Source organism: Hippopotamus amphibius, chromosome 2, assembly GCF_030028045.1.
Source record: "Hippopotamus amphibius kiboko isolate mHipAmp2 chromosome 2, mHipAmp2.hap2, whole genome shotgun sequence".
NCBI classification, from domain to species: Eukaryota; Metazoa; Chordata; class Mammalia; order Artiodactyla; family Hippopotamidae; genus Hippopotamus; species Hippopotamus amphibius.
In genome coordinates this window covers 158099758-158127377 of record NC_080187.1, presented here as the reverse complement: position 1 = coordinate 158127377, position 27620 = coordinate 158099758, and the positions used below count along the sequence as shown (strand labels likewise).

The 27620-nt window shown below is 37.1% G+C and overlaps 1 protein-coding gene across 2 annotated transcripts in view; it reads right to left on the bottom strand.

The window, feature by feature from the left end:
* FBXO33 (F-box protein 33) overlaps positions 1-21538 on the bottom strand; it is a 28864-nt gene extending 7326 nt beyond the window's left edge. Inside the window, exon 1 of one of the 2 annotated variants that reach the window (XM_057722560.1) lies at positions 20787-21538. In XM_057722560.1, the coding sequence (XP_057578543.1) occupies positions 20787-21388 (602 nt within the window). In that variant the 5' untranslated portion in view covers positions 21389-21538. The remainder of the gene's footprint in view (positions 1-20786) is intronic. The other variant, XM_057722561.1, reaches the window with a different exon arrangement.
* Positions 21539-27620: the final 6082 nt, after the last annotated feature.

Below are 27620 nucleotides of genomic sequence, written 5' to 3'. Positions count from 1 at the left end.
ATTAAGCTGTGAGGAATTCCGAAAATTAGAAAATGATAAGGTTGAAAAGAAGAGGTCAGAAGCTGGAGAAAAGCTAGAAATATAGAAGTCTCAGAAACCAAGGGATAAGTGTTTCACAGAGAATAAAGTGATCAATAGCAGAGTCATGAGGGCTTATAAGATGAGAACTAGACATGTCCATTTGGTTTAGCAACATGGTGATCAGAATGGAAGTTGTTTTATACAGTGTGATGAGAAGAGGTCAGATGGGATGTTTAGAAATAGAGATAGTGGACATAGACAGATATTTAAAAAAAATATGCTGTGAAAAAGAGTAACAGAAGGGACTAGAGAATACATAAAAGCCTCCAGATGAGAGACAAAGATAATAGGAGAATGGATATGACTCCTGATTAGGAAGACAGGGAAGGAGGAAGGAGCTTCATACCATATAGTGAAGCATACTATGTGGCCAACAATATCAGAATCAGTAATGTATTGGTAGGAAAACAGGAAGACAAGTCAATGGAATAGAACTGATAGCTAGAAATAGATCCTGTTACATCAAAGAGTTTAATAAATGATAAAGAAGGTATTACAAATCAATAGGAAAAGGCATATTTAATAAATGGCATCAGGATAAGTAATTAGCAGTTTTGGAAAAAAATCAAATTAGAGCCAATTCTGACTCAATGACCAAGATAATTTGCAGAGAGATTATTACATACTAAAAAGTCAAGTCAAGGTAAAACTGTACATGAAAGGTACATGAAAACGTAATGAATCTTAATCTCATTTCTAAGGGATAAGGCTTTCTAGGCTTAGAAATAATAGAATAAATCAAAAAGGAAGAGGTAAAATTTTGACTACATAAAAATGAAAACCCTGATATTCAATAGTACACTAAAAATGGCAAACCAACATAATAAGAAAAAAATCTGTAACAAATGCTACAGTCATTTTTTAAGATATAAAAGGACTCTACATAAATCAAAAACATTAAGAATCATACTGGTAAATGGGAAAAGGTTATAAAATGACCAATGGAGAACATGTCAAGGAAAATATTAGAAGTGTCACTAATGGAAAAAAATCTAATTTTTTTCTTGACTTAAAAAAAACTTAATCACTCATAAACCTAATGAACTTTCCATGTCATTACCAAAGAAACTGTATTCTTATAAACATTTCCAAGGAAGACACCAACCTAAATTTTTTTTCCCATTTAAAAAAAGGTTATAAAACTGTTCCTGAGAGCATGGCTACCATATCAGACTCCAAAGGTACATTTCTATAATATAAATATTATGGCTGCTTTTAAAGGATTTTCTCTTTTACCCTTTATTCTCAAGTTGCCACCACATCCATGAATTATAAACAGGTTGATTTGCTTTTCATAACCTCTTCTAGAAAGAAAAATTAAAGACTTCTAAAAGAATATTTATTTTTGGAAAACAAGTTTTTATATAAAGTAGGAAAAAAGATATTACATTAATTTCTAATAATATTCAGAGAGTCCTGAATAAGTCACACAATCAATATTTTTCTCCCTCCAGCCCAGTTTCCATTAATTATCACTGTATAACCATAACACTGTCCTTTGTGGTAATAAAACACATGTGAGAAACTTTTCTTCCACAAAGGATTAAACAGCTACAAAAACTACTGTCCCACTGTAAGCAATATGAAAAGTGGACAAAATATGTGAGACAACTGTTTTCACACACTGGACAATAAACAATATAGGACTGTGATCCCTGAAAGATGGAATAAAATGAGATGAGCATTATGACTGACTCAGATAACGGCCTGGAAAGTTTCTAAGCTCTAGCTGTGGGTTTGTCATATGTGGCCTCCATTGTGTTGAGGTATATTCCCTCTAGGCCCACTTTCTGGAGAGGTTCCCCCTCCCCTCTTTAGATGAATGTTGAATTTTATGAAAGGCTTTTTCTGCATCTACTGAGATAATCATATGGTTTTTATCCTTCAATTTGTTAATGTGGTGTATGACACTGATTGATTGTGGATACTGAAAAATCCTTGCACCCCTGGGACAAATCCCACTTAATCATGGTGTATGATGCTTTTAATGTATTGTTGGAGTTATTTTGCTAGTGTTTTGTTGAGGACTTTTGCATCTATGTTCATCAGTGATACTGGCCTGTAGTTTTCTTTTTTTATGATATCTTTGTCTGATTTTGGTATCATGGTGATGGTGGCCTCATAGAATGAGTTCAGAAGTGTTCCTTCCTCTGCAATTTTTTGGAATAGTTGCAGAAGGATAGGTGTTAACTCTTCTCTAAGTGTTTGGTAGAATTCACTTGTGAAGCCATCTGGTCTTGGACTTTCATTTGCTGAGAGTTTTTAAATTACTGAATCAATTTCAATACTAGTAATTGGTCTGTTCATATTTTCTATTTCTTCCTGGTTCAGTCTTGGGAGATTGTACCTTTCTAAGAGTTAATGAATTTAGTAAAGTTGTAGGCTATGAAATTAATATACAGAAATGTGTTGCATTTCTATACACTAACAATGAAATAGCAGAAAGAGAAATTAAGGAAACAACCCCATTTACCATCACATGAAAAAGAATAAAATACCCAGGAATAAACCTGCCTAAGGAGTCAAAAGATCTGTACTCTGAAAACTATAAGACACTGTTGAAAGACACTGAAGATGACACAAACAGATGGAAAGATATACTGTGTTCTTGGATTGGAAGAATTAACACTGTTAAAATGATCACACTACCCAAGGCAATATATAGATTCAGTGCAATCCTTGTCAAACTACTGGCATTTTTCATAGAATTAGAACAAAAAAATTTTAAACTTGTATGGAAACACAAAAGAACCTGAATAGTCAAATAAATTTTGAGAAAGAAGAATGGAACTGGAGGAATCAGGCTCCCTGACTTCAGACTATACTACAAAGCTACAGTAAACAAAACAGTATGGTACTGGCACAAAAACAGAAATATATATCAATGGAACACGACAGACAGTCCAGAGATAAACCCACGCACCTATGGTCACCTAATCGATTATAAAGGAGGTAAATATATACAATGGAGAAAAGACAGTCTCTTTAATAAGTGGTGCAGGGAAAAATGGACAGCTACATGTAAAAGAATGAAATTAGAATATTCTCTAACACCAGATACAAAAATACATGTACAAAATGGATTACAAACCTACATGTAAGATGGGATACTACAAAATTCTTAGAGGAGAACATAGGCAGAACACTCTCTGACATAAACTGCAGCAATATTTTTTGGATCCATCTCCTAGAGTAATGGAAATAAAACCAAAAATAAACAAATGGGACCTAGCCTCAAAAAGCTTTTGCATAGCAAAGGAAATTAAACAAAATGAAAAGACAACCCACAGAATGGCAGAAAATATTTGCAAATGATGTGACCCATGAGGTTAAAATTTCCAAAATATGCAAACAGCTCATACAGCTCAATATCAAAAAAGCAACAACTCAGTCAAAAAATAGGCAGAAGATCTAAATAGATATTTCTCCAAAGAAGACACATAGGTGGCCAAGAGGCACATGAAAAGATGCTCAACATAGCTAATTATTAGAGAGATGCAAATCAAATCTACAATTAGGTACTGCCTCACACTAGCCAGAATGGCCATCATCAAAAAATCTACAAATAATAAATGCTGGAGAGGGTGTGAAGGAAAAGGAACCCTCCTACATAGTTGGTGGGAATGTAAGTTAGAACAACCACTATGGAGAGCAGTATGGAGTGTACTTAAAAAACTAAAATATGAAAACCAAAACCAAAACCAAACCAAACCAAACAAACAAACAACTAAAATATAACCCAGCAACTCCATTCCTGGGCCTGTATCTGGACAAAACCATCCTTCAAAAAGATACATACACCCCAATGTTCACTGCAGCACTATTTACAATAGCCAAGACATGGAAGGAACCCAAATGTCCATCGACAGATGAATGGATAAAGAAGATGCAGTACATATATACAATGGAATATTAGCCACAAAAAAGAATGAAATAATACCATTTGCAGCAACATGGATGGACCTAGAGATTATCATGCTAAATGAAGTAAGACAGAGAAAGACAAATATCATATGACATCACTCATGTGTGGAATCTAATTAAAAAATGATACAAATGAACTTATTTACAAAACAGAAACAGACTCAGATTTTGAAAGCAAACTTATGGTTACCAAAGGGGAAACATCGGGGGGACGGATAAATTAGAACCTTGGGATTATCATACACAATTATATACAAAATAGATAACCAATAAAGACCTATTGTATAGCACAGATAACTCTACTCAATATCCTGTTAATAACCTATATGGGTAAAGAATCTGAAGAAGAATGAATATATGTACATGTATAACTGAATCACTTTGCTGTACACCTGAAATTAATGCAACATTGTAAATCAACTACATTCCAATAAAGTAAAAAAATAAAAAAACCCACCCCCCAATATTACATAAACAAATACACCAAAATGATACAAAAATAAGGATTTTTAGGCTCTAACCTGAGGTCCATCCTAGAAACTGTTGGCAAAATATTGTGTTTATGTGCACTTTCTGGAGAAGGATCACTAGCTTTCATCACCTCCTCAAAGATTAACCAAAAAAGATCAGGAACCACTGTGCTAGGCGTACAGTCCTATGGGGATGTTAAGAAACAAAACACACCCAAAAAAATAATAAATAAATAAATAAAATTTAAAAACAACAACAAAAAAAACAAAAACAAAAACAAAACACAACAGCAAAACAACAAAAACAACAAAAACTCTAGACCCACCTACATGACCCATCCACACTTAAAACAGAGTGCTGAGTGTTTGTCAATTTTGTTGGCATGCCTTCAAATTCTAGGAAAAAGACTTTTCTATCACAAGTGCTACTTTTTAATCAAATCACAGCCATCAAAAACCAAAACCAAACCAAAACCAAAACAAAATCCCATAAATTACAGGGGATTTCCTAGTCTCTGGTGAAAGTTAAAATGCTTTATTTTGGAAATTCTTAAAGAATTTTGTCATACATATAGCGTTTAACCATTCTCAAAAAATTCTAGCTCAACCTTTTCTTCACCAAAGTGCTGGACTGTCTACTGTCTGCTCAGTTAACCTCTCAAAGAAAATAAGGCCTCTTAAATGTGGCACTTATTTTTTTGGTACTGTTCATACTAGATCCCAGGGTGATTTCAATTTAGGATTCTTTAAGGATAATTTACTTTTATATTTCTACACTGTATTTTCCTATAAAACCTACATAAGTAACAAGTAAAACTCTAAGCAAATGGGAAAATTTCATTTAGTTTGTTGGATTCTTTCACAGATAACTTGGTATAAGATTAATTTAACAATGGATGTCAAGTATTTCTTATTTTCTTTTTTTAAAGATTTTTTTCAAGTGGATCATTTTTAAAGTCATTACTGAATTTGTTACAATATTCCTTCTGTTTTATATTTTGGTTTTTTTGGCCTCAAGGCATGTGGGATCTTAGCTCCCTGACCAGGGACTGAACCCACACCCCCTATATTGGAAGATGAAGTCCTAACCACTGGACCACCAGGGAAGTCCCCCTATTTTCTTTTTAATGAAGAATCTTCTTGGCTTCTGAGTTAGAAGCCCTTCGCATATGAAAACAATTATAAATGCATAAGAATACTGCTAAAATAGAGGGTAATTTGTTTCAGATTCAAGTTGGGAAGTGGGTGGAAAGCATGTGGAATTTATAAGAATTTATAAATTTCTTTTGTCTATTAAGAATGCAGGCTTAGTTAAATCCTGGTATTTAAAATCCTATAATTTATTCAAATAAAACCAAGATAATTAATTTTCCTCTCATGGACTAATATGCAAAGTTGACTGCAACAGAAACAATAACAAGGCTAATCATCCTTTGGTTTACTAAGTTTAATTCTCTGAAAACAAACTATCAGAAGATGCTTTATTGATTTAATCATCTTTTAGAGATTTTAAACATACATACACATCTTTTTTTATTCTTAAAGTAATTTTAGATTCACAGCAAAATTGATCAGAAAGTACAGATTTCCCACATTTATACCCCCTACTTCCGTATACACATAACCTCCCATTATCAACATCTCCCACCAAAGTGGTATGTTTGTTTCAACTGATGAATTTACACTTACACATCAATATTATCCAAAGTTCACATTACAGTTAGATTTATTCCTAATTATTTCATTCTTTCTGATGTGACTGTAAATGGGATTGTTCTCTTAATTTCACTTTCTGATAGTTCATGTTGGTATGTAAAAAAGCAACATACTTCTTCATTGATGAGTTCTAATAGGTTTTGGTGGCATCTTTAGGATTTTCTATATAATAGTATCATGTCATCTGTAAACAGTAACAGTTTTACTTCTTCCTTTCCAACTTGGATTCCTTTCATTTCTTTTTCTTGTCTGACTGCTGTGGCTAGAACTTTGAACATTATATTGAGTAAAAGTGGTGAGAGTGGGCATCCTTGTCTTATTTCTGATCTTGGAGGAAATGCTTTCAGCTTTTTATCACTGAGTATAATAATAAGCTGTGGGCCTGTCACATGGCCTTTATTATGTTGAGGTATGTTCCTTCTATACCCACTATGTGGAGAGTTTTTATCATAAATGGATGTTAAATTTTGTCAAAAGCATTTTCTGCATCTATTGAGATGATCACAACTTGTTAACGTGTTGTATCACATTGACTGATATGTAGACAGTGAACCATCCTTGCATCCCTAGGATAAATCCCACTTGATCATGGTGTATGATCATTTTAATGTCTTGTTGAATTCAGTTTGCTAATATTTTGTTGAGGATTTTTGCATCTATGTTGATTAGTGATATTGGCCTGTAATTTTCCTTTTTTGTGCTGTCATTTTCCAGTTTTGGTATCAGGGTGGTGTGTTTTTTTGATTTTTGTATCAGGATGCTGCTGGCCTCATAGAATGGGTTTGGAAATGTTCCTTCCTCTGCAATTTTTTGGAAATAGTTTGAGAGCACAGGTGTTTACTCTTCTCTAAATGTTTGGTAGAATTCACCTGTGAAGCCATCTGGTCCTGGACTTTTGTTCATTGGCAGTTTTTAAGAAAAATGAAATTCAGTTTCATTACTAGTCATTGGTCTGTTCATATTTTCTCTTTCTTCCTGGTTCAGTCTTGGAAGCGTGCACATTTCTAGGAATTTGTCAGTTTCTTCTAGGCTGTCCATTTTGTTGGTGTATACATGTTTGTAGTAATCTCTTAGGATCCTTTGTATTTCTGTGGTATCAGGGTATCAGTTGTAACTTCTTTTTCATTTCTGATTTTATTGATTTGGGCCCTCTTTTTTTCTTGATGAGTCTGGCTAAAGGTTTATGAATTTTATTTATCTTTTCAAAGAACCAGCTCTTAGTTTCATTGATCTTTTATATTGTTTTTTTAGTCTCTATTTATTTCTGCTCTGACCTTTATTATTTCTTTCCTTTGACTAACTTTAGGTTTTGTTTTTTCTTCTTTTTCTAGTTTCTTTAGTTGTAAGTTTAGGTTGTTTGAAAATTTTCTTGATGAGTCTGGCTAAAGGTTTATTTAAAACCACATACATATTATTATTCCAATTTTGTAAAAGGATGTTTCACATTTTACTAGAATTATCTCTGGTGAGTTTTTACTTTAAATTAGCTTTACATAGCTTTCACCTTTATAAGAGTTTAATTCATGCCAAAATCATTAAAAAAATTAAAAATCTGCAAGTTAGTAAAATTTAACAAGTTAATATAAGGAGACTGTCTGGAAGATCTCTGTTTTAGTTCCAGGTATACAATACTGAGTTCTTTCCTGCACAATGTCCACCATATGCCTTTGCTCAAAAGGTAGGTAACAAAAACATACTGGGGAAACAGTTCAGTTGGTTAGAAATATCTTCTTTCATCTTAATTCTTCAAATTAGCTTAGCTCTGTTCCTATGGTAATATTAATAGGATACAATCTACTTAGTAGTCCCTTTGCAAGTCCTAAGAGCACAAAATCACAAACAGTGTTTGATAATCAATCTCTCTCATACTATTGCTAAAAAAGAATGAATTTCCTCAACCTAATTGCATTCTTTTTTAATCCTACTTTAAAAAGTCATCAGTTCCAGGTCCAGAGTGAAGTCAGATTAAGTACTTAGAAAGTCAGTCTACAGATTGCTCTCCTACTCTTTGCTCATTCAGTTATTAAAACATGTATTGTATGCCAATTATGTGAAAAATTATTGTGGTTAAGTCACAAATGTCTATGCATTTAGATTCTTGGAGTGGAAATAAAGATTTTTAAAAGACTAATTTAAAAAAATCAGGTGAGACTAAAGAATTATTGACAACTTTGTTACGTGTATTAATGCCACTGTGGTTACACATAAAAATGTCCATAATTTTCAGAATTTTATACTGAAGTGTGCAGTGTAAAATGACACCTATATCTTGGATTTCCTTTTTTTTTTAAAATTAATTAATTTATTTATTTTATTGGCTGTGTTGGGTCTTCATTGCTGCACATGGGCTTTCTCAAGTTGCGGCGAGTGGGGGCTACTCTTTGTTGTGGTGCGTGGGCTTCTCATTGCGGTGGCCTTTCTTGTTGCAGAGCACGGGCTCTAGGTGCGTGGGCTTCAGTAGTTGCGGCACATGGGCTCAATAGTTGTGGCTCACGGGTTCTAGAGCGCAGGCTCAATAGTTGTGGTGCACGGGCTTAGTTGCTCCGTGGCATGTGGTATCTTCCTGGGGCAGGGCTCGAACCCGTGTCCCCTGCATTGGCAGGCGGATTCTTACCCACTGCACCACCTAGGGAGTCCTGGATTTCCTTTTAGATACTCCAGTGAAGATGAAAGAAAGCAAACATGGCAAAAATCTTTAAATACTGAATCTGGGTGATAGGTTCATTCTCTAGTTTTTGTGTGCGTTCAAAAATTTCATTAAAAATTAGGAAAAAAGGAAGTCATTTCTCTAATTGTGTAAGTGGCAAGTTCACTTAACTACTCTGTGCCTCGGTTTCACCATCCTTCAAATAGAGATAATAATGATGCCTACATCACATGGTTCTTCAATCCTGCTGTTTCTCAGAGAAAACTAGTTTAGGATTTTAAGGACCGTTAAGAATATATCCACTCAGGTCTCTGTAGTACTGGCAATATGACTGGGCCTTACCCAGCCCCATGACTATGGTGGTGAAACTACTAGAACTTTGGTATAGAGAAGGTGTGTAGCTTGAGAAGGTGGATCTAAGCTACAGAAGATCAAAGTCTCTTGCCTCACGTGACTGCCTTTCTTCTTTGCCTTGAACCAAAGTTACTTTTTTTGAGGTTTCTAAGAATGAAGTTCTTTTTGGAAGTTACAAGCAACATCTGAATAATAAAAGGTAGCTCAAGTGTGGCCCCTGTTTCCTCCCTTTTCCTTGTCCATTTAAGAGATGTGATAGAAGAGTACACACGATGAGTTTCTGGATAGAAAAAAAGATTTACCTGACCTAGCATTAACAGTGATAAGACCAGTGATTTGGGGCAAAGGAAGGGAAGAAGCCTTGTGCAGAGCACCACTTGATTATTCTTTTCCACTCAGTCCTACCATCTTGAACCCACAGCTCATATGTGGGCCAGACTTAGGCAAATTTCAAGGAGTAATGGGTTTACAGGAAGCAGTAAAATGAGGAGAAGAGGAGAAAAAAAAAGAAAAAAAAAAATCCAAGTGACTACAGTAAGGAAGGCCAGGAAGTTTCCGGGGAAACTCAAGAAACTGATTCTAGTTTATGTAAGGCCTGTATGAGCATAGCACTGCTTGAAAGTATTTGGTTGTAAAGGAGCTAAATATCAAAGATAAGCCATGCTTTCAGAAAATAAACTGTGTCCAAATCCTAGGTATGTTTTTCTCTTTTTCTTTTTTTTTTAACACAAAAGGAAAACAAAATGAATAAAAATAGCCAAACGAAAAATCTTTATAGACATATTTACAGAGTAAGAATTAAAAGGGCTCTGTAATGTTAGCTGAACAACTGTATTTAATTTTTTATACTTACATTCTACTTCTAGAAGGCCTCCAAACAAAAATAAATACAGTATCAGACTATGTATCACTTCCATTGCTCCTACCCTGGTCCCTGCCACCACCATGTCTGGCCTGGGTTACTGCAATAGCCTCCTAACCCAGCTCATTGCTTTTACCTTTGTCCTGCTCCCAACAAAGCAGCTAGAATGTTTCCTTTGAACTATTAAGATTATGTCACTCCTTGTCGCAAAACCCTTTCATGGCTCCTCATGTCACTTAGAGTCAAAGTCCTTATAAAAGCCTAATAAAGGCCTACTGATTTCCATATCACCTCTCCCTCTTACTTCGCTGAATTCTTCTACGTCTCATTGCTTTCTGTGCTGTTTTACTTAACCATACCAGTCATAGTCCCACTGCAGAACCACTCCACTGCTTACTGCTACTTCTCGCAGGACTCACTTTCCAGAGAGAGAGAGACATGGCTTAGTCCCTCCCTTCCTTCAAATACTACTTCAGCAGTTAAGACGTTCCTTAAATCCCCCATTTTACACAGCAACAGTCCTTCCCACCTCCACCATCCCCATCTCCTTTCACTGGTTCATTCTGCCTCATAGCATGTATTACCAACTGTGATACTATATATTTTATTTATTTGTCTTGTATTCTCACTAGAATAAGCTCTAAGATGGCACAGCTTCTCCCCTTCCCCCCAGCTCTTTATTGGAGTATAACTGCTTTACACTGTTGTGCCAGTTTCTGCTGGACAACAAAGTGTATCAGCTGTATTTATACATATATCTCCATATCCCCTCCCTCTACAGCCTCACTCCCACCTTCCCTATCCCACCCCTCTAGGTCATCACCAATCATTGAGTTGATCTCCCTGTGTTATGCAGCAGCTTCCCACCATCTATCTATTTTACGTTTGGTGGTGTATGTATGTCAATGCTGCTCTCTCACTTCATCCCAGCTTCCCCTTCACCCCTCCTCCGTGTCCTCAAGTCTGTTCTTTACATCTGCATCTTTATTCTCGCCCTGTCACTGGGTTCATCAGCCATTTTTTAGATTTCAAAAATATGTGTTAGCATACAGTATTTGTTTTTCTCTTTCTGGCTTACTTCACTCTGTATGACAGACTCTAGGTCTATCCACCTCATTACATATAGCTCCATTTCATTCCTTTTTATGGCTGAGTAATATACCATTGTATAAATGTGGCACGGCTTTTTGACTAATGCTGTATACCCACAGTCACTAGAACAAGGCCTGGCATTCAATAAATACGTTGAATAGTTTATTTACCTTAATTCATGACAAAAACTAGGGACTATTTATCTGTACCTCACACATCACAGATTTAAAGTGTAGATCAGTTTTCAGTTATCTTACATGCTAGGAATACCTCTAAAATAACATATTTGCCCAGAAAAGTGAAAATTCTTTTCTCAAGACCTGTGATTTACACTTATCTTTTCAACCACAGTTTTTATACACATAGTATATTAATACACATATTTAAGTTGTATGAAAAACATACAACTTAACAAATTGGACAACCTAGAAACACACAGCCTGCTGAAACTGAGTCAAGAAGTAACATAATTTGAACAGGCTGATCACTAGAAGTGAAAACAGAATCTGTACTTAAGAAACTACCTGCAAACAAAAGTCCAGGACCACATGGCTTCACTGGAGAATTCTACCAAACATACAAATAAGAACTTATACCTATCCTTCTCAAAATATTCCACAAGACTGAAGAGGAAGGAACACTCCTGAATTCATTCTATGATGCCACCATCACCCTGATACCAAAACCAGACAAAGACGCTACTAAAAAAGATTACAGGCCAGTATTTTTGATGAATAGAGATGCAAAAATTCTCAACGAAATTTTAGCAAACCAAACCGAACAATGCAGAAGAAGGATCATAAACCATGATCAAGTTGGATTCATGCCAGGATGGTTCAACATATGCACATCTATCAGTGTGATACAACACATTAACAAAAGGAAAGACAAAAGCCACATGATCATCTCAATAGATGAAGAAAAAGCATTTGACAAAATTCAACACACATTCATGATGAAAACCCTCACCAAAATGGGTATACAGGGAACTTAGCTCAACATAATAAATGTCATTTACCACAAACCCACAGCCAACATAATATTCAACAGTGAGAAGCTGAAAGCCTTCCTGCTAAATTCAGGAATAAGACAAGGATGCCCACTCTCACCATTTCTATTTAATATTGTACTAGAAGTCTCAGCGGCAGAAATCAGACAGGAAAAAGAAACAAAAGGTATCCAAATTGAAAGAGAAGAAGAATAAGAATAGTGTCACTATTTGCAGGTGACAAGATACTCTACATAGAGAACCCTAAAGTCTCCACACAAAAACTATTAGAATAAGTGAATTCACCAAGATAGCAGGATACAAGATTAACATACAGAAATCTATTGCATTTCTTTACAATAACAATGAAATGTCAGAAAGAGAAAGAAAAAAAATCCCATTTAAAATTGTGAACAACAACAACAACAACAACAACAAACTCTACAGGAATAAACCTAATGAAGGATGTGAAAGACATACACTGAAAACTACAAAACACTGATAAAGGAAACTGAAGTTGCTTAAAAGAAATGGAAAGGTATTTCATGCTACTTGACTGGAAGAATTAATATTATTAAAATCCACACTATCCAAAGCAGTCTACAGATTATAGTGATTCCTATCAAAATACCCATGACATTTTTCACAGAACTAGAACAAATAATCTTAAAATTTTCATGGAACTACAGAAGACCCAGAATTGCCAAAGCAATCCTGAGGAAATAGAACAGAGCTGGAGGGATAATGCTTCCAGACTTCAGACAATACCACAAAGCTACAGTAATCAAAACAGTGTGGCACTGGCACAAAAACAGACATATAAATCAATGGAACAGAATAGAGAGCCCAGAAATAAACTCATGCACCTATGGTCAATTAATCTACAATAATGGAGGCAAGAACATACAATGGAGAAAAGACAGCCTCTTCAACAAGTGGTGTTGGGAAAGCTGGACAGCTACATGTAAATCAATGAAGTTAGAACACTCCCTCACACCATACACAAAAATAATCTCAAAATGGTTTAAAGACCTAAGTATAAGACATGACACCATAAAACTCTTAGAAGAGAACATAGGCAAAACATTCTTGGACATAAACTGTAGCAGTATTTTTTTTAGATCAGTCTCCAAGGCAAAGAAATAAAAGCAAAAATAAACAAATGGGATCTAATCAAACTTAAAAGCTTTTGCACAACAAAGGAAACCATCAAGAAAACCAAAAGACAACCTATGGAATGGGAGAAAATATTTGTAAACTATGTGATTGACAAGGGGTTAATCTCCAAAATATACAAACAGGTCATATAACTCAATATCAAAAAACAAAACAAAACAAAAACAAAACCCAATCAAAAAATGGGCAGAAGACCTAAACAGACAGTTCTCCAAAGAAGACATCTGATAGACAAGAGGCACATGAAAAGATGTTCAACATCACTAATTATTAGGGAAATGCAAATCAAAACTACAATGAGATATTGCCTCACACTAGTCAGAATGGCCAAGATCAAAAAGTCTACAATCAATAAATGCTGGAGAGGGTATGGAGAAAAGGGAACCCTCCTACACTGTTGGTGGGAATGTAAATTGGTATAGCCACTATGCAGAACAGTATGGGATGTTCCTTAAAAAAAATTAAAAACAGAACTACCATATGATCCAGCAATCCCACTCCTAGGCATGTGTCTAGAAAAGTGAAAACTCAAAAAGATACAAGCACCCTAATGTTCACAGCAGCACTATTCACAGAAGCCAAGTCATGGAAACAATCTAAGTGCCCATCAACAGGTGACTGGTTTAAGAAGATGTGGCATATATAGATAACGGAATATTACGCAGCCAGAGGAAAGAATGAAATGTTGCCATCTGCAGTAACATGGATGGACCTAGAGAATACCATACTAAGTGAAGTAATTTAGACAGAGAAAGACAATTATATGTTATCACTTACATGTGGGATCTTTTAAAAAAATAATACAAGTGTATCTATACATAAGACAGAAAAAAAACTTACGGTTACTAACGGGGAAAAAGGAGGTGGGGAGGGATAAATCAGGGGTATGGGATTAACAGATACCAACTACTATACATAAAATAGATAGGCAACAAGGATTTACTGTTCAGCACAGGGAACTATGTTCAATATCTTATAATAACCTATAGTTATTAGGTTATATATTAATCTGAAAAAATATATAAGTGAATCACTTTGCTGCATACCTGAAACTAACAATATTATAAATCAACTATACTTCATTAAAAAAATTTAGAAAAGAAATTAAAAAAACCACACACAACTTGATACTGCTTATATGTGGAATCTAAAAAAAGGGTACAAATGAACTTATTTACAAAACAGAAGCAGAGTCACAAATGTAGAAAACAAACTTATGGTTACCAGGGGATAAGAGGGGGAGGGATAAATTGGGAGATTGGGATTGACAGATACACACTACTATATATAAAATAGATAACTAATAAGAACCTACTGTATGGCACAAGAAACTCTATTCAAGACTCTATAATGGCCTATATGGGAAAATAATCTAAAAAAGAGTGGATATATACATATGTATAACTAATTCACTTTGTTGTACATCTGAAACTAACACAACATTGTAAATCAACTATACTCCAATAAAAATTAAAAAAAAAAATCACTGAAAAGAGATATCTTATTCTTCTTCTAGCATAAGAATTTCCCTATGAATCAAACAACCAACACAATTTTTGACAGCCTTTTACAAAAACCTACAACATACAGATTCAGTGTGTTAGTTTGGGCAATTCTTAGAAAACAGTATTGACTACCTATGAGATTAAGAAATATTCCTCAACTGGAAAATTGCAGTGTGCTGAAAGCTCTTCATCTATCTTATCTTTGGGATTTCTGTTGGACTGTTTAGTATAACTGAGACCCAAAGGCTTCTGATGTCTTGCTCATGATGAACTTTTCCTCTCTTCTGTGGTTTAGCATTGACAAACTTTATCTGTGGCAAAAACCTTAGTATGTTACCTTTCATTTCAGAGGATCCAAAATTATTTATTTGATGTAATAAGTAGTATCAGTGGAAAAACGTGAAATACAGCCACCTTAAATTAGAGTTAATACAGCTAAGTTTAATTAACCACTGAAAAGGAGAATACATAAGAACTTGGTACTTTAAAGAGATACACTTAAAAAGGTTAAAGTCTTTCTCAATGATGTAAAGAAAGGAGCTCACAGAATTCGATTTTTTCCTTTTCTAAACTCATAAAAGCTAACATAACCTACATTATTGCATGAAATTCAGATCAATTCTTATCTTCTTAATTCATGTTCAACATCAAATGTGTTTACAGTCACATATCACTTTTTGATAACATACTTCCTGCTCTCAGAAATGTTAATGAATGACCACAGCCAAATCAAACAAATAAAACAAACACTTTAGAGAAATGCTGTCCAACAGAACTTTCTGCCATGACGGAAATGCTCCATTTTATGCTGTCCAAAATGGTAGCCACTAGCCACATATGACTATGGAGCACTTGAAATGTGGCTAGTAAAACTAACTGAATCTTTAATTTTATTCCAGTAATTAAAATTTAAATAGCTATATGTGGCTAGTGGTATGCCTTTAGAGATTCCAGAAATAAGTCACGGGCCTATAACAGTACTCCTTATTAGCTTTCTTAGGATCCATTAACTAAAAGTAATTTCCCAGAATTTGCTTTACAAATTCACTTACTCAATTACCATCTAAGAATTATCATCATCCTCAAATCCCCGGTGTTACCAAAATGGTTTATTTAAATAAGACTGACATTTAAAATTGTTATTTAACATATTATTAAAAGATAATTTTAACAGTACCAAGGACAAGAAAACTGAGTGAGCTATTACAGGGAAATTATGAAAAATATTTAATTATTCCCTTCCTGTATCGACTTCCCAGCAGTAAGTCTTCTTGGCTCTGCTTCCAAAATATACTCCAAATCCATTCACTTTTTAAAATCGTCTTTTCCTCCACCATACTCCAGGCTACCATTAACTCTTGCCTAGATTATTGCAACAGCTTCCCTTTAGTCTCCCTGCGACCTCTCTGTTCATTCTTAAAAATCATTCATTACACAGCAACCAGAGTGCTTGTCTTAAAATGCAAATTAGATCACCTTACGCTTGTCCTTAAATTTTTTTCAATGACTCCTTCTATTCTTAGGATACAGTCCAAACTTTATTCCACAAGCCCACCTAACCAGCACCACTTCTTCCTTCCGCTACATCTCAAAGCTCATTGTGACACCACTCTCACCCTTCACATGGTCCTGTCATACTTTCTTTCCTATTGCTCCAACAGGCCAAAAATTTGTCTGGCCTAAGGCCTTGGTGCTTACTGTTTTTTTCTGCTTGGAATGTTCTTTTCTAGATCTTCAGATAGGTGACTCCCGTCATTCATGCTGCAGCTCAAATGTCCTTTTCAGAAGAGATTTTTCCCTCACCACTCTATATCTCATGTTACCACCCAGTCACTATTACATAGTCCTCTTTTATTTTCAGATTTTCTTTTACTTTTACAACTGAAAGAATCTTTTATTTGTTTACTTGTTTCTGCCTATCTTTTCCCTCTGGAATGTTGAATCCATGGGAACAGGGAGCTTGTCTTCACTGCTTGGCATGTAGTATGTTCTCAATATTTGGAGGAAAAAAAAAACAGATTTTTTTTTTATAACTATCATCTCAGGTCATACATAAATTGAACAAACGGAGTGAAGTCTTCCAAGGCTCCCTCAGAGCTAACACATTAAAATGGAAATAATTTAATTCCTTCATTCAAAAGCTGCTCAACGGCTTCTTTCAACACAGAAAAAATATTTTACTTTGACAATCTTTTGTTGAATTTTATCTGCTATCCTCTATCAGTTCTCAGTCATTGTAAGAATGTACCTATAGACTAGAGAGAGCCCTAATTCCTCTCAGTGGCCCTCTGAGGAGATTAGTTTCTTCAGCAGGTTAGTCTCCTTCCTTCTCAATGACCTTGAAGCTGTCCCCACGGAGCCACTTTAAATTTGTCAGTTTTAAGGTAAGGAGTCTGTTGGGTATGGTATCTTTTCTCTAAAGGCAACCATCTCTTGGGGTGCGAGGACAGGTTAGAGTCCCAATATGTTTTAACATACATATTCGGTAAATGGGTTTTTTTAAGTAAACAATAAAAGCAAGCTCTCAAAAAAGTGAAATGTTATTATCACATGTATTTATTACCCCATGATGGGGAAAAGTATTTCAAGACATTTCCTACCTTCTTAGATAGTAATATGAAATGTCCAAAGAATTTTTAATCTATTTTAAGATGTATTTTTAAATCGGCTTATCAACTGTTGAGTCTTGGCAGACTGATGCTGAAAAAACAATACAAAGGTAAGACTCTCCTTTACATGTCAAATCAGCAGACCAAATCTAATTATTAATAGCCCTTCTAGTACTAAGAGGGTATATAAGCAGGCATAGTCATAAAATTGGTCAATCTAGACACATGTATCCAGAATTGTAACAAGAAAATCACCTTTATACAAAATCTCTCAGGCCTACAGCTTTTAAAAAAGTACTGCCCCCAATTTAGTATTTCATCCAAAAAAAGCTTATGCAAAATATTTATACAGTCCAGGAAAGCATAAACCAGATGATGACAATGTACCTATGCCTACTGTTTAAGAATAAGTATTTTTAGTGACTGAGTTTATTAGCTATTATCATAAGTCTTATTGTCTATGAAGTCTCATTTTTCCTAAGGAGTCTGAAATACAGCATTTTAACAGGCACTGACAGGTTAAATCCTAAAAATACATATTTAAATTTCTTGTTTTAAACTTCTAAGTACAATTCCTTGTAGAACAATTATAAAAGAAATTCAGTCAATTTAACCTATAATACAGTTGAATGAGTACTTATTTTATTTCTGCTCTTATTGCTGATCAAGAAGGTAGGTATCCTAATCCCCTGTAGAGACGTGAGCTCTGAAGGTAGAGGACTGTATTTTACCCTCTGAGAGGCATTTCTGTACTTCTTTGATACTCATCAGCTGTACCTAACACCTAAGACTAAGGTGGCTATAGTCACTCTGAGAGTACATGTGCATATGAAACCAAGGAATCAAGCAAAACAAAATGCCAATTATCCTCTCAAAACAGTACCCTTGAAAAGTTCCCATAATTCAAGGTTATGGTTTTAGTTCTTTCCTTAAAAGACATGAAAATAACTGGAACACAACAAAATAACAGTCTGAATTGTATGAATTATTTAAAGAAATTCAACACAAAGCCTGGAAACATAAAGCTTGTGACTTGGTAGGTTTCATACCCGCCTTTTCTATCTATAAAATGGTAGAAATCATAAAGCAAAACCACTGTAAATTTAACTTGGAAATGTAAAGAACAATATCAAATGTTGATTATTCTCATTAGTTATTAAATTTTATAGTTTTAGAAAACCAGAAAACACTAAATCAAGTTGTTTGAGTCTTTATTGAACCTGAGTCTGATGTTTAAGTGATTATGGAAGGAAATAAGAATAGGCTTTATCAGAGTTACCAAAAAAACAACTTGGTTTAAAACACTTTCAAATTTGTTTAACTAAAACTAGTTTCATTTAAATTTTTCACATCCCTATTAATACTTCCAATATTACTAGAGTATCTCAAGATATTTTCAAAAATAGAGATCTTCTTTCCAAATACATAAAAATTATTTTTAGGGTAGTCTTATAGACAAGTAGATTGGGATTCTAACAAAAGGGGTAGGTACACTTTTATTTCAATTATACCTCAATACAGCTGAAAAAAGTGGCAGGGGTGAGGAAGGGAAGGAGAGAAAAATTAAACAACAACAAAGCAAAGTTGTGACGTACCACTATTTTGCCTATACAGTTAACCTTTATCTATCCAACCAACCAGTTATTAAAACACTCAAAAGGAACTAGGCACTTCGCAAAACTTGTTCTTACTTGGACAAAAGACACGCATTTTTAGATGACTGCTCAGAACTGCTATCTGATTTCAAGAAAAATCTAATTGCTACTTGCCAAATTCACCCGCCTCCACCAAACTGGTCTCATCGGTAGCAAGTGCTCACTGACTGAATCTTTCTAACTTCTAGGTCAGTTGAGCCTCTAGCCATACATTCAGCTCTGACAAAGAGTCTCCAACCTGATCAAGACCAACTTACAGCCTTAAACAGCCTCTTTAGTCACCTAAAATCAAAGTAAGGAAATGAAATGGCTTGGTGTGAAAAGCTGGGGAAATACACAGTCCACTGGAATGATGGAGCCATGCTCCAGATACAACATGGAGCTATATGCTTAGCTCCCACCCTAGTGATTCAAACACAGAATTAAGAATATATATATATACCTATCTCACACAGAATTAAGAACATATATATACCTATCTCACCTAGCATTAAACCAGGATCTTCACTTCATCCTGTTCAACATAAGCTATCAAAAGGAAGAACACTGCTCTTAGAGAAAAACAATGCTGTATGACAATGTGCACATCAGCTGACCATGTTATGCTTGTTTCCTTTCTATAAAATAAGGATAATAATAGCTGTCCTGACTAACTCACAGGATCACTGAAAGTATTAAATAAGATAGGGAATGTGAAAGTACTTGCTAATTGCTAAATTATTATTGCTATGTAAGGTGCTCCTTTTTTGAACTTTTGAACTTTCCTCTACCTCTTTGAACTTTCCTTTAGTTAAACTGTTAGGTTAGTTACAATATCCAGATACAGGAAATCTACATTAATAGGATTTTGGAGAGGGCAGTAGATAAATAACGGAAAATACTGATTAGGGCGATGAGCCAGAATATCGGAAGTTAGCCCCAGAATTACAGTAAAGTCCCGATGCAAAACCAGGACAGTCAGGGCTTACTCTTTGCAGACACTGGCCAGTTCCCCCAACACATGCAAACACCGAGCTGCACTGTGCTACTTTTAGGTGAATCACCAGGGATAAGTTGAGTCCGGAGGTGCAAAGGGGAGGGACTTCCACTCCTGATGATCAGGCTGTTCCCCAACCCCTTTAACAAAACACTCCTCCTACTCTTCGTGCCTGGCCTAGTTAATCAAAACTATTCCCGGGAAGAAAATGGCTGTCAAAGATTGTTTTGCAAGGAGAGTCTTGTAACTATGAGAAACCAGTAGCATACCTCCTCCTTCCTCCACCATGAACTATTTGGAACAGATAGGTTCAGAAACAAAGAAACCGGATCATGTTTTGTTTCGCCCAAGACGCACTCACAGGCCTCACCCTCCAAGCTTCAGGTCTCCCATCTGTAAAGTGAAGAATGACGGCGCCTGTCAACTCCACCCCACTGCCACCGAAAGGATGAATGAGACAGTGCCTGGAAGGCGCCAGGAATGCTGCTTGAAAAACACTAAGTCCATCACTGTTTATAAAGTATTATGATGAGTCCCGTCACGCCCTCCCGCCTCCGGGAAATCGCCGGATGAGAACTGACACCCCCAGTCACCGAAAAAAGCAGCGCTGAAGCGGGCGGGGCGTGTCCGCACAGAATCTATTTCGAGGTGCGAGGAAGGAGGCAAGCCCGAGCCCCGGGAGAAGAGGAGGGGGCAGAGGGGCATGAATGGAGGGGCCGCGAAGAGCCTACCTGTTGTTCCGGATGCTGACCAGCACGCACAGCACCAGCTCTAAGTAGGTGCGCAGCACTTCCAGCCACCGGGTTGAGAGCTGCACGGCCTCGACTTCTTCCCCGCCAGTCCCCGTGTCGGCGCTGCCTCCGTCGCCCGGGCCGCCGCCGCCGCTCAGGTAATTCTCCGCGGCGAATTCAACGCGCAGCTCTCGCACGAACCAGCCGCACTTGCGCATGAGGAATTCGAGCCGTGGCTGCTCCGCGGGCGAGACGCGGAGGCAGATGCGGAGCTGGGGCCAGAGGGCCGGGTAGAAGAGGCACTCGCGCCAGTGCGAGCAGGAGGCCGAGGCCCGCAGCCGGTCGGACGCGGACAGGAAGGAGAAGATGTGCACGATCAGCTCGCTGGGCAGCGACGCGGCGCCCGCCGCCTGCCCGCACAGAGCCATCCGGCCCCGCCGCCGGCCGCCGGTCCCCGGCCGCCCCCGCAGTCCCCGGAGCAGCCCCCGCAGCCGTCGCCGCTGCCGCAGCCGCTGCCGCCGCCACCGCGCCACCCGGGCGGCCCCGGCTCGGGTTCGGGCTCCCGGTGGTCGGGGCTGCGGCACTGACAAGAACAACAACATCAATGACAAGGAAGAAGGGGGCGGAACCGTCGTGGGTCTCGGCGGAACCAAGTGCAGCACAAGTTGCGGAGAGGGGGAAAGGCCTCTGCGGGGGTGGCCTCTAGATAGCCAGCCGCCGGCCTCCCAAACTTTTCTCAAGCGCCTCCGAGACCTGCACCCTCAGCAACTTCAAAACCCTCGCTTGGACTGGTTAGGAGCCCGCAAGCGGCAGGATTTATTGTAAGGAGACAGCAGCCCTCCCCGCGTGGGGAGGCGGAGGCAGAGCAGTGGTAGGAGCTGAGTTTGACGTCACCGGTGGTGGGAGGAGCCCGGCGTGACTGGGCGCGACTTCCGGAAGAGAGGAGCGCCCAGTTGCCGGTAGGGAAGGGAGACGCTGCACGTGATCCCTGACGCAGGCAGGCAGGCAGGCCGGCATGCAGGCCGGAGGGGCGGGGCGGGGCGGGGCGCGGCGGGGCGCGGCGGGAAGCGCTGGTGGTGCCGGCGAGGGGCGCCCCCTTCCGTCTCCTAGAGACCAATGAGTCCCGTCAAGACTGTAAGTCGGTCCACTTGGGCGCTCAGGCCGTGAAAGTGGCTGAAGTCGCGTTGGTGCAAGGGGGTCGTGACACTTCCCGTTATATGTTTCTCTGTTGCCGGGCTGAGGACTGAAGAGGCGGAGTGCCGGCTTGGGGCTTTCTCAGCCGTCCCACCTGCCTGCAGTACTGTTGAGAGTTTCTCAGAGAGAGCCGCCCTCGCAGGCTCCCCCGGAGGAGCTGGATCGCGAGAGGAGAAGCGCCGGGCGGGGCGGGGCAGGGCGGGGGCGGCGGAGAGGCCGGACCGAGGTCGCACGGGGACCACCCCTCCGAGGTCAGACCTCGGAGCGGACCTGCGCTCACACCTGGTGGGTGGGGAGGGAGGGAGGGCAGCGCCACGCTTTGAATTCAGAGGGAGGGGAGACAAAAAGGCAAATGAGTTTGATTTGCCGCTTGATGGTCAGCCTCTTCGGCGTTGGATGGAGGCTGTGAGTTCCCAGTTTTGAGACTCTAGGTATAGAGAAGCTGGTTGTTATGGTAGAGGTTTTCTTTAGCTTGGCGCCCATAACTTGAGAGGGATTTTCGAAGGAGTGTCCCTTAACTTCATCACAACTTGGGAAGTAAACTGATTGTAAGGCGCAATGAAGTCAGAAAGGAATAAGTGATTTTATGTAATAATTGAGGATTGCTTTGGTGAGGCTGCCGTTTCAAAGCCTTAATTGTGATCTTGGAACAGCCTAGTTTTCTTGCGATTAACTCCACGAAGCTGTTCTACTAGATATTTTTAGCTCTTTGAGGGCAAAACTCTCCATTCGTGACGCTTTGATGCCTTTTGGTGTCTTGCACATACCACGTTGCCACTAATATTGTGTTCTTACCTCTGAATTATCTTCATTTCAGTACCTGTAAAAAAGAAAAGCTATCCATCATGGTAGGTCACTTCTCAGAACCTCTTATCTGCAAGAGATTTTTGTATTTAATTATTATTATATTTTTATTAATGAATTAATGAGCACTAATAGAAACAGCAGTGAATTAGGAAGTTGGGACTTGGATTTAAATTTTTTATTTTTTAAGCTCACTGAAATATTTTGAAGTGAACCATGGACATCTGGATCTCCCACTTATAAGTACTTAAGTATGTATCTCTAAAAGCATATTACTATATAACAAAAATAATATCACACTTAAATAACTTGTGTTATCTAATAACCTATCTTCAAATTTATCTAGTTATCTCCCGTGTTCTTTATAGCTGCTTTATGCAAACCGGGATCCGATTAAGGACCACACTTGTTTTTGTTTGTATTTCAAGTCTCCTTTAATTTAGAATAGTTAACGCCAAACACACTTTTTTTTCCTTTTTAATCTCTCTGATTATTTTAAGAGAGAAGGCTTATTGTCCTGTAGAATATCTACCCTTCTGTAATTCCTTAACTACTTTCTCTTGGTGTTTCGCTTACTATTCTAGTACCTGAATTTCTAATAGACCCGGACATTAATGCTAAAGGCTTGATTGGGTTGGTGACATTTTGATCTTCCTCCATATAAAGTTCTGTGTTTTGTTTTTTCTTCTTAAAACGAAATCTTTGAGATGTTATTTTCTACAAATGTCCAACTTCTCCATCAACCATTCACTTAATGGCCTTAACAATAATTGATAATTATTGCCTGAATCATAATTTTCTTATGGGTTCCAAAATGATAATTTCTAATTCTTTCATTCCATCTACATTTATTAATTTGCATTCTTCTGTTATATGAGAAGCTTTCTTTCACAAACTGGCAACATTTAGTTACCCTGAAATACAGCTCCTATTGGAAAAGCAGAAAAAATGCTTAGTTCTTTCTTTTATTACCAGTTTTGAAAGTTAAGTTATATGGCCTCAAAGAGTGACAAACGAGTTTTTCTAGGTTTTATTTTTTATGAACATCACAGTCTCATAATATTTTACTTATGTTTTAATCACGCATTCTTTTCCATTCTCAAATTTTGATACTTCTACAACTCCTCATAAAGAAATCTTTGTAATTATTGTTATAATTTTAAAAAATTCCTTGAGCTTTCTTAGTAGAGGTAACAGTGGACTGAATGGGAATGTGAGGCTGGATTTTGGTCTTTTTTCTTTTTTTGCTTTTGTCATGATCTAGCTGGGTGACATTTAAACAAGTTGCTTAACCTTTTGGGGCCTCACTTTCTTCATTTGTATAAGTAGAGAGTTTTGGCAAGGTTCCTTGCAGCTCTGATGTTCTCTGACTTAAAAAAAAACAAAAACCTATTTTATTGAGATATATTTTTCATATATAATTAATTCATTTCAAGTATACACCTTAACAGTTTAGTAATTTTATCAAATGGTACCACTAACACTGTAAATCGGTTTTAGAACATTTTCATCCCTTTAGTAAGATTCCAAATGCCCCTTTATAGCTAATCCCCACTTCTGCCTCCAGGCAACCACTAATGCACTTTCCATCTCTATAAATTTGCCTTTTCTGAACATTTGATATAAATGGAATCGTACAATATATAATCTCGTGTCTGGCTTCTTTCATTTAGCATAATGTATTTGAGGTTAATCCCTGATGTAGCATGTGTCATTAATTCATTCCTTTTTATTGCTGAATAGAATTTCATTTTATTTATTTATTTATTTTTGGTCTACCTATTTACCAGTGGATTAACATTTATTTTTAATTTTTGGGGGGCCATGCTTAGTTCCCTGATCAGGGATTGAATCTGTGCCCTGGCATGGAAAGCACCAAATCCTAACCACTGGACCACCAGGGAATTCCCTGATTAACATTTAGGTTTCTAATTTTTGGCTATTATGAATACTATTTCTATAAATATTCATGTGCAAGTCTTTTATGGACATATGCTTTCATGTCTCTTGGCTACATAGATACTAAGAAGTGAAAGTGATACATTGTGTTGTACTAAGAAGTGAAAGTGATACATTGTGTTGTACTATAGTTCTATGTATAACTTTTGGAGAAACTTCCAAAATGTTTTCTAAAGTGACTATCATTTTCCAGTCCCAACAGCAATGTGTGAGGGTTCCCGGTCTCTGACTCTGATGATCTGGAGATACTCTCTGATTGATTTGAAACCGATATTTCATTGATTTGAAACCACAGCTCCCAGGTGGCCCTGTGATGTTGCGGGTAAACAACCAATACACTAAAAACCCATTCTGTTTTTCACTTTCAGAACAGTATACAATAAATTACACGAGGTATTCAACACTTTATTATAAAATAGGCTTTGTGTTAGCCGATTAGCCAACTGTAGGCTAATATAAGTGTTCTGAGCATGTTTAAGGTAGGCTTGGCTAAGGTATGATGTTTGGTAGGTTAGGCATATTAAATGCATTTTTGACTTATGATATTTTCAATTTATGATGGATTTATTTGGACGAAACCTCATTATAAGTCAAGAAGGACCTCTATATCAATCTGCTATAAAATAAAATCAGCTTCATAGCGTTGTTTTTGAATTTTTAAAATTTCACCTAATTTTCATATTAAATGAAGAATGGTAGAAGTACTATTATTAATGACAATGAGCTAAGACATGAATTAATAAGTTATGATCTTGCTCAGTTACCATTAAAACACAGTATATTTCAATGATGGCCATTTGTTTTATTAAGCCAACATCTATAATATTAAAACATTAAGTGTTTATTGAGTATATATATTCTTAAGTGAGTTAGGTTATTTCTCTTGACATTCATTAGACTGTAAGTTATAAATTATTTTTGGTAAACTTTTTGATAAAGTAAAATTGACTTCTTTAAAGGACAAAATGAAATCACATTTTGTGAAGTTATAATGTCTGAGCTATGATTCAAAGTGTGGGAGGAAGTATTGACGTCATGAAGCCCATAAGTACTCAGTAGTACTGAGCTTCTGGTTCCAAAAGTGGCATATTGTCACTATAGCAACTACCCATGCTTATTTGGATTTGAAACCCAGGTAACGAATGGTGGATAAGAGTATAACATCAAGGCGGATATGTACCCTGGTGGGTTGATATGCATGCCTGTTGATGGTCAAGTGTTTGTTCCATTTTTCTTGTTATGCTTATTATGATTGATTCTTTTATAGAGATACCTTAATTGTTAATGTATTTTTCCGGAGAGAAATTAAACATTCAATATTCTTATGTTCTTCCTTTTCTAACATACTAAGCTTAATGCTTTTCCCAGTTTGGGTATTAGGATATTAAATATATTTTTACTCTCACTTTCTCTCCATTGCCAAACAGTAGTTATAAAAATATAACTTTTATTATGCTGAATCACTTGACATTTCATAACAGAAAAAAACCCTGAGATACAGATTTTATTTTAGCTACATCATGAAAAGATGTTCAAGGCTACCAATAAACATGCAAACTGCCTAAATTCAAACATTTTTTGAAAGAATTTTTTTTTTTTTTCCTGAGCAGGGTTTCGGTTTCAGACACTGTTGGCAGGTAGAGATGATGTGACTTCCTTCCAATTATCTATTAGCTGCATCCAGAAATTTACTTACAGGCACAGGAGCCTCCTGGGAGAATAAAACTGTGAACTTGATTCTTTCTGTCCACCCTTGTCTGACAGATTGGAATGGTTCCTAGTGAGGTCATATTACAGGAAAAAGAAATGAAGGATTGAAAGGCACTTGTCTTTACGGTAGGGAAAATCTGTACAGGTGAGCTGGATGCAGGACAGAGGACCAAGTCTGTTTTTGTTTTGTTTTTTCCCTTAGTTGCACCATGTTGTTGATGTCAGGTCTGATCTTAACCAAACTACTCACAGGTTGGTTGTGCACATTTGTGAACTGGAGGATCTGTATCAATAAAGCAGGAGTTGATAGCTCATATCCTAAGGGAGACAGGAGCCACAAGAGAAGAATTGGGTCCTGAGCAATTTGATAGGTAGTGGTGGCTTACCAGAGGATGCTTTTCCCAATGGGAAACTGGACTCTGTGTTTCCAGACTTCCTCGTTTTTCAAGAGAAGCTAAAATACTGATTTTTGAAAAGGTGAAATGTCCTGATTGCCAGGTTTCACATTAAAAATATCCTGTGGGCCAAACAAAACCAGATTAGTCGGATGCCAGGTTGCAACTTCTTAATCAAAGAGCTCTCATACATGTGGGCTAGGGCCACTCTGTGTTCCAAGAGCTAGGTCTACTAGCTAATTCCTGTGTTTTAAGTCCATTCCCAGAGCTATTGTTTTCATTCATTCCTTTCAGAGTTTAAAGAAAAAAGAAAGAAAGAAAAAGAGGTATAACTTGAATGTCTGTGTTATAGCATTACTATTTTCTTGCCTTTTATTCACGAGGATGGGTGTTTTTAGAGGTATCTTTTGTTATTAAAAACTGAATATTGCTAGCTTTAATGCAGTTGATACAACCAATAGAGTTCCTTGACTTCTAGTCAAAATCAGTAGTTGGCTGATTTTAATGATCTTGGTTTGAGTTGTATAGCTTTTATTACATATAGGCAGTATCCTACAGTGTGGCTCACAGGACTGTTACGCCAGGGGTACTGTCTCTAAGCAGTCATTTTAATTGGGTTCCTTTAGTTTCTTAACTAGCTTAAGTAATGAAGGGACTTTTTTTTTCTTTTTCTTTTCTTTTTAGATACTTTAGGGAGTTTTGAGGACATCCATACACACGCATTAAAGCACACCTGAGCCTCACAGAGACTAGATGGGGAACTAAAAACAGG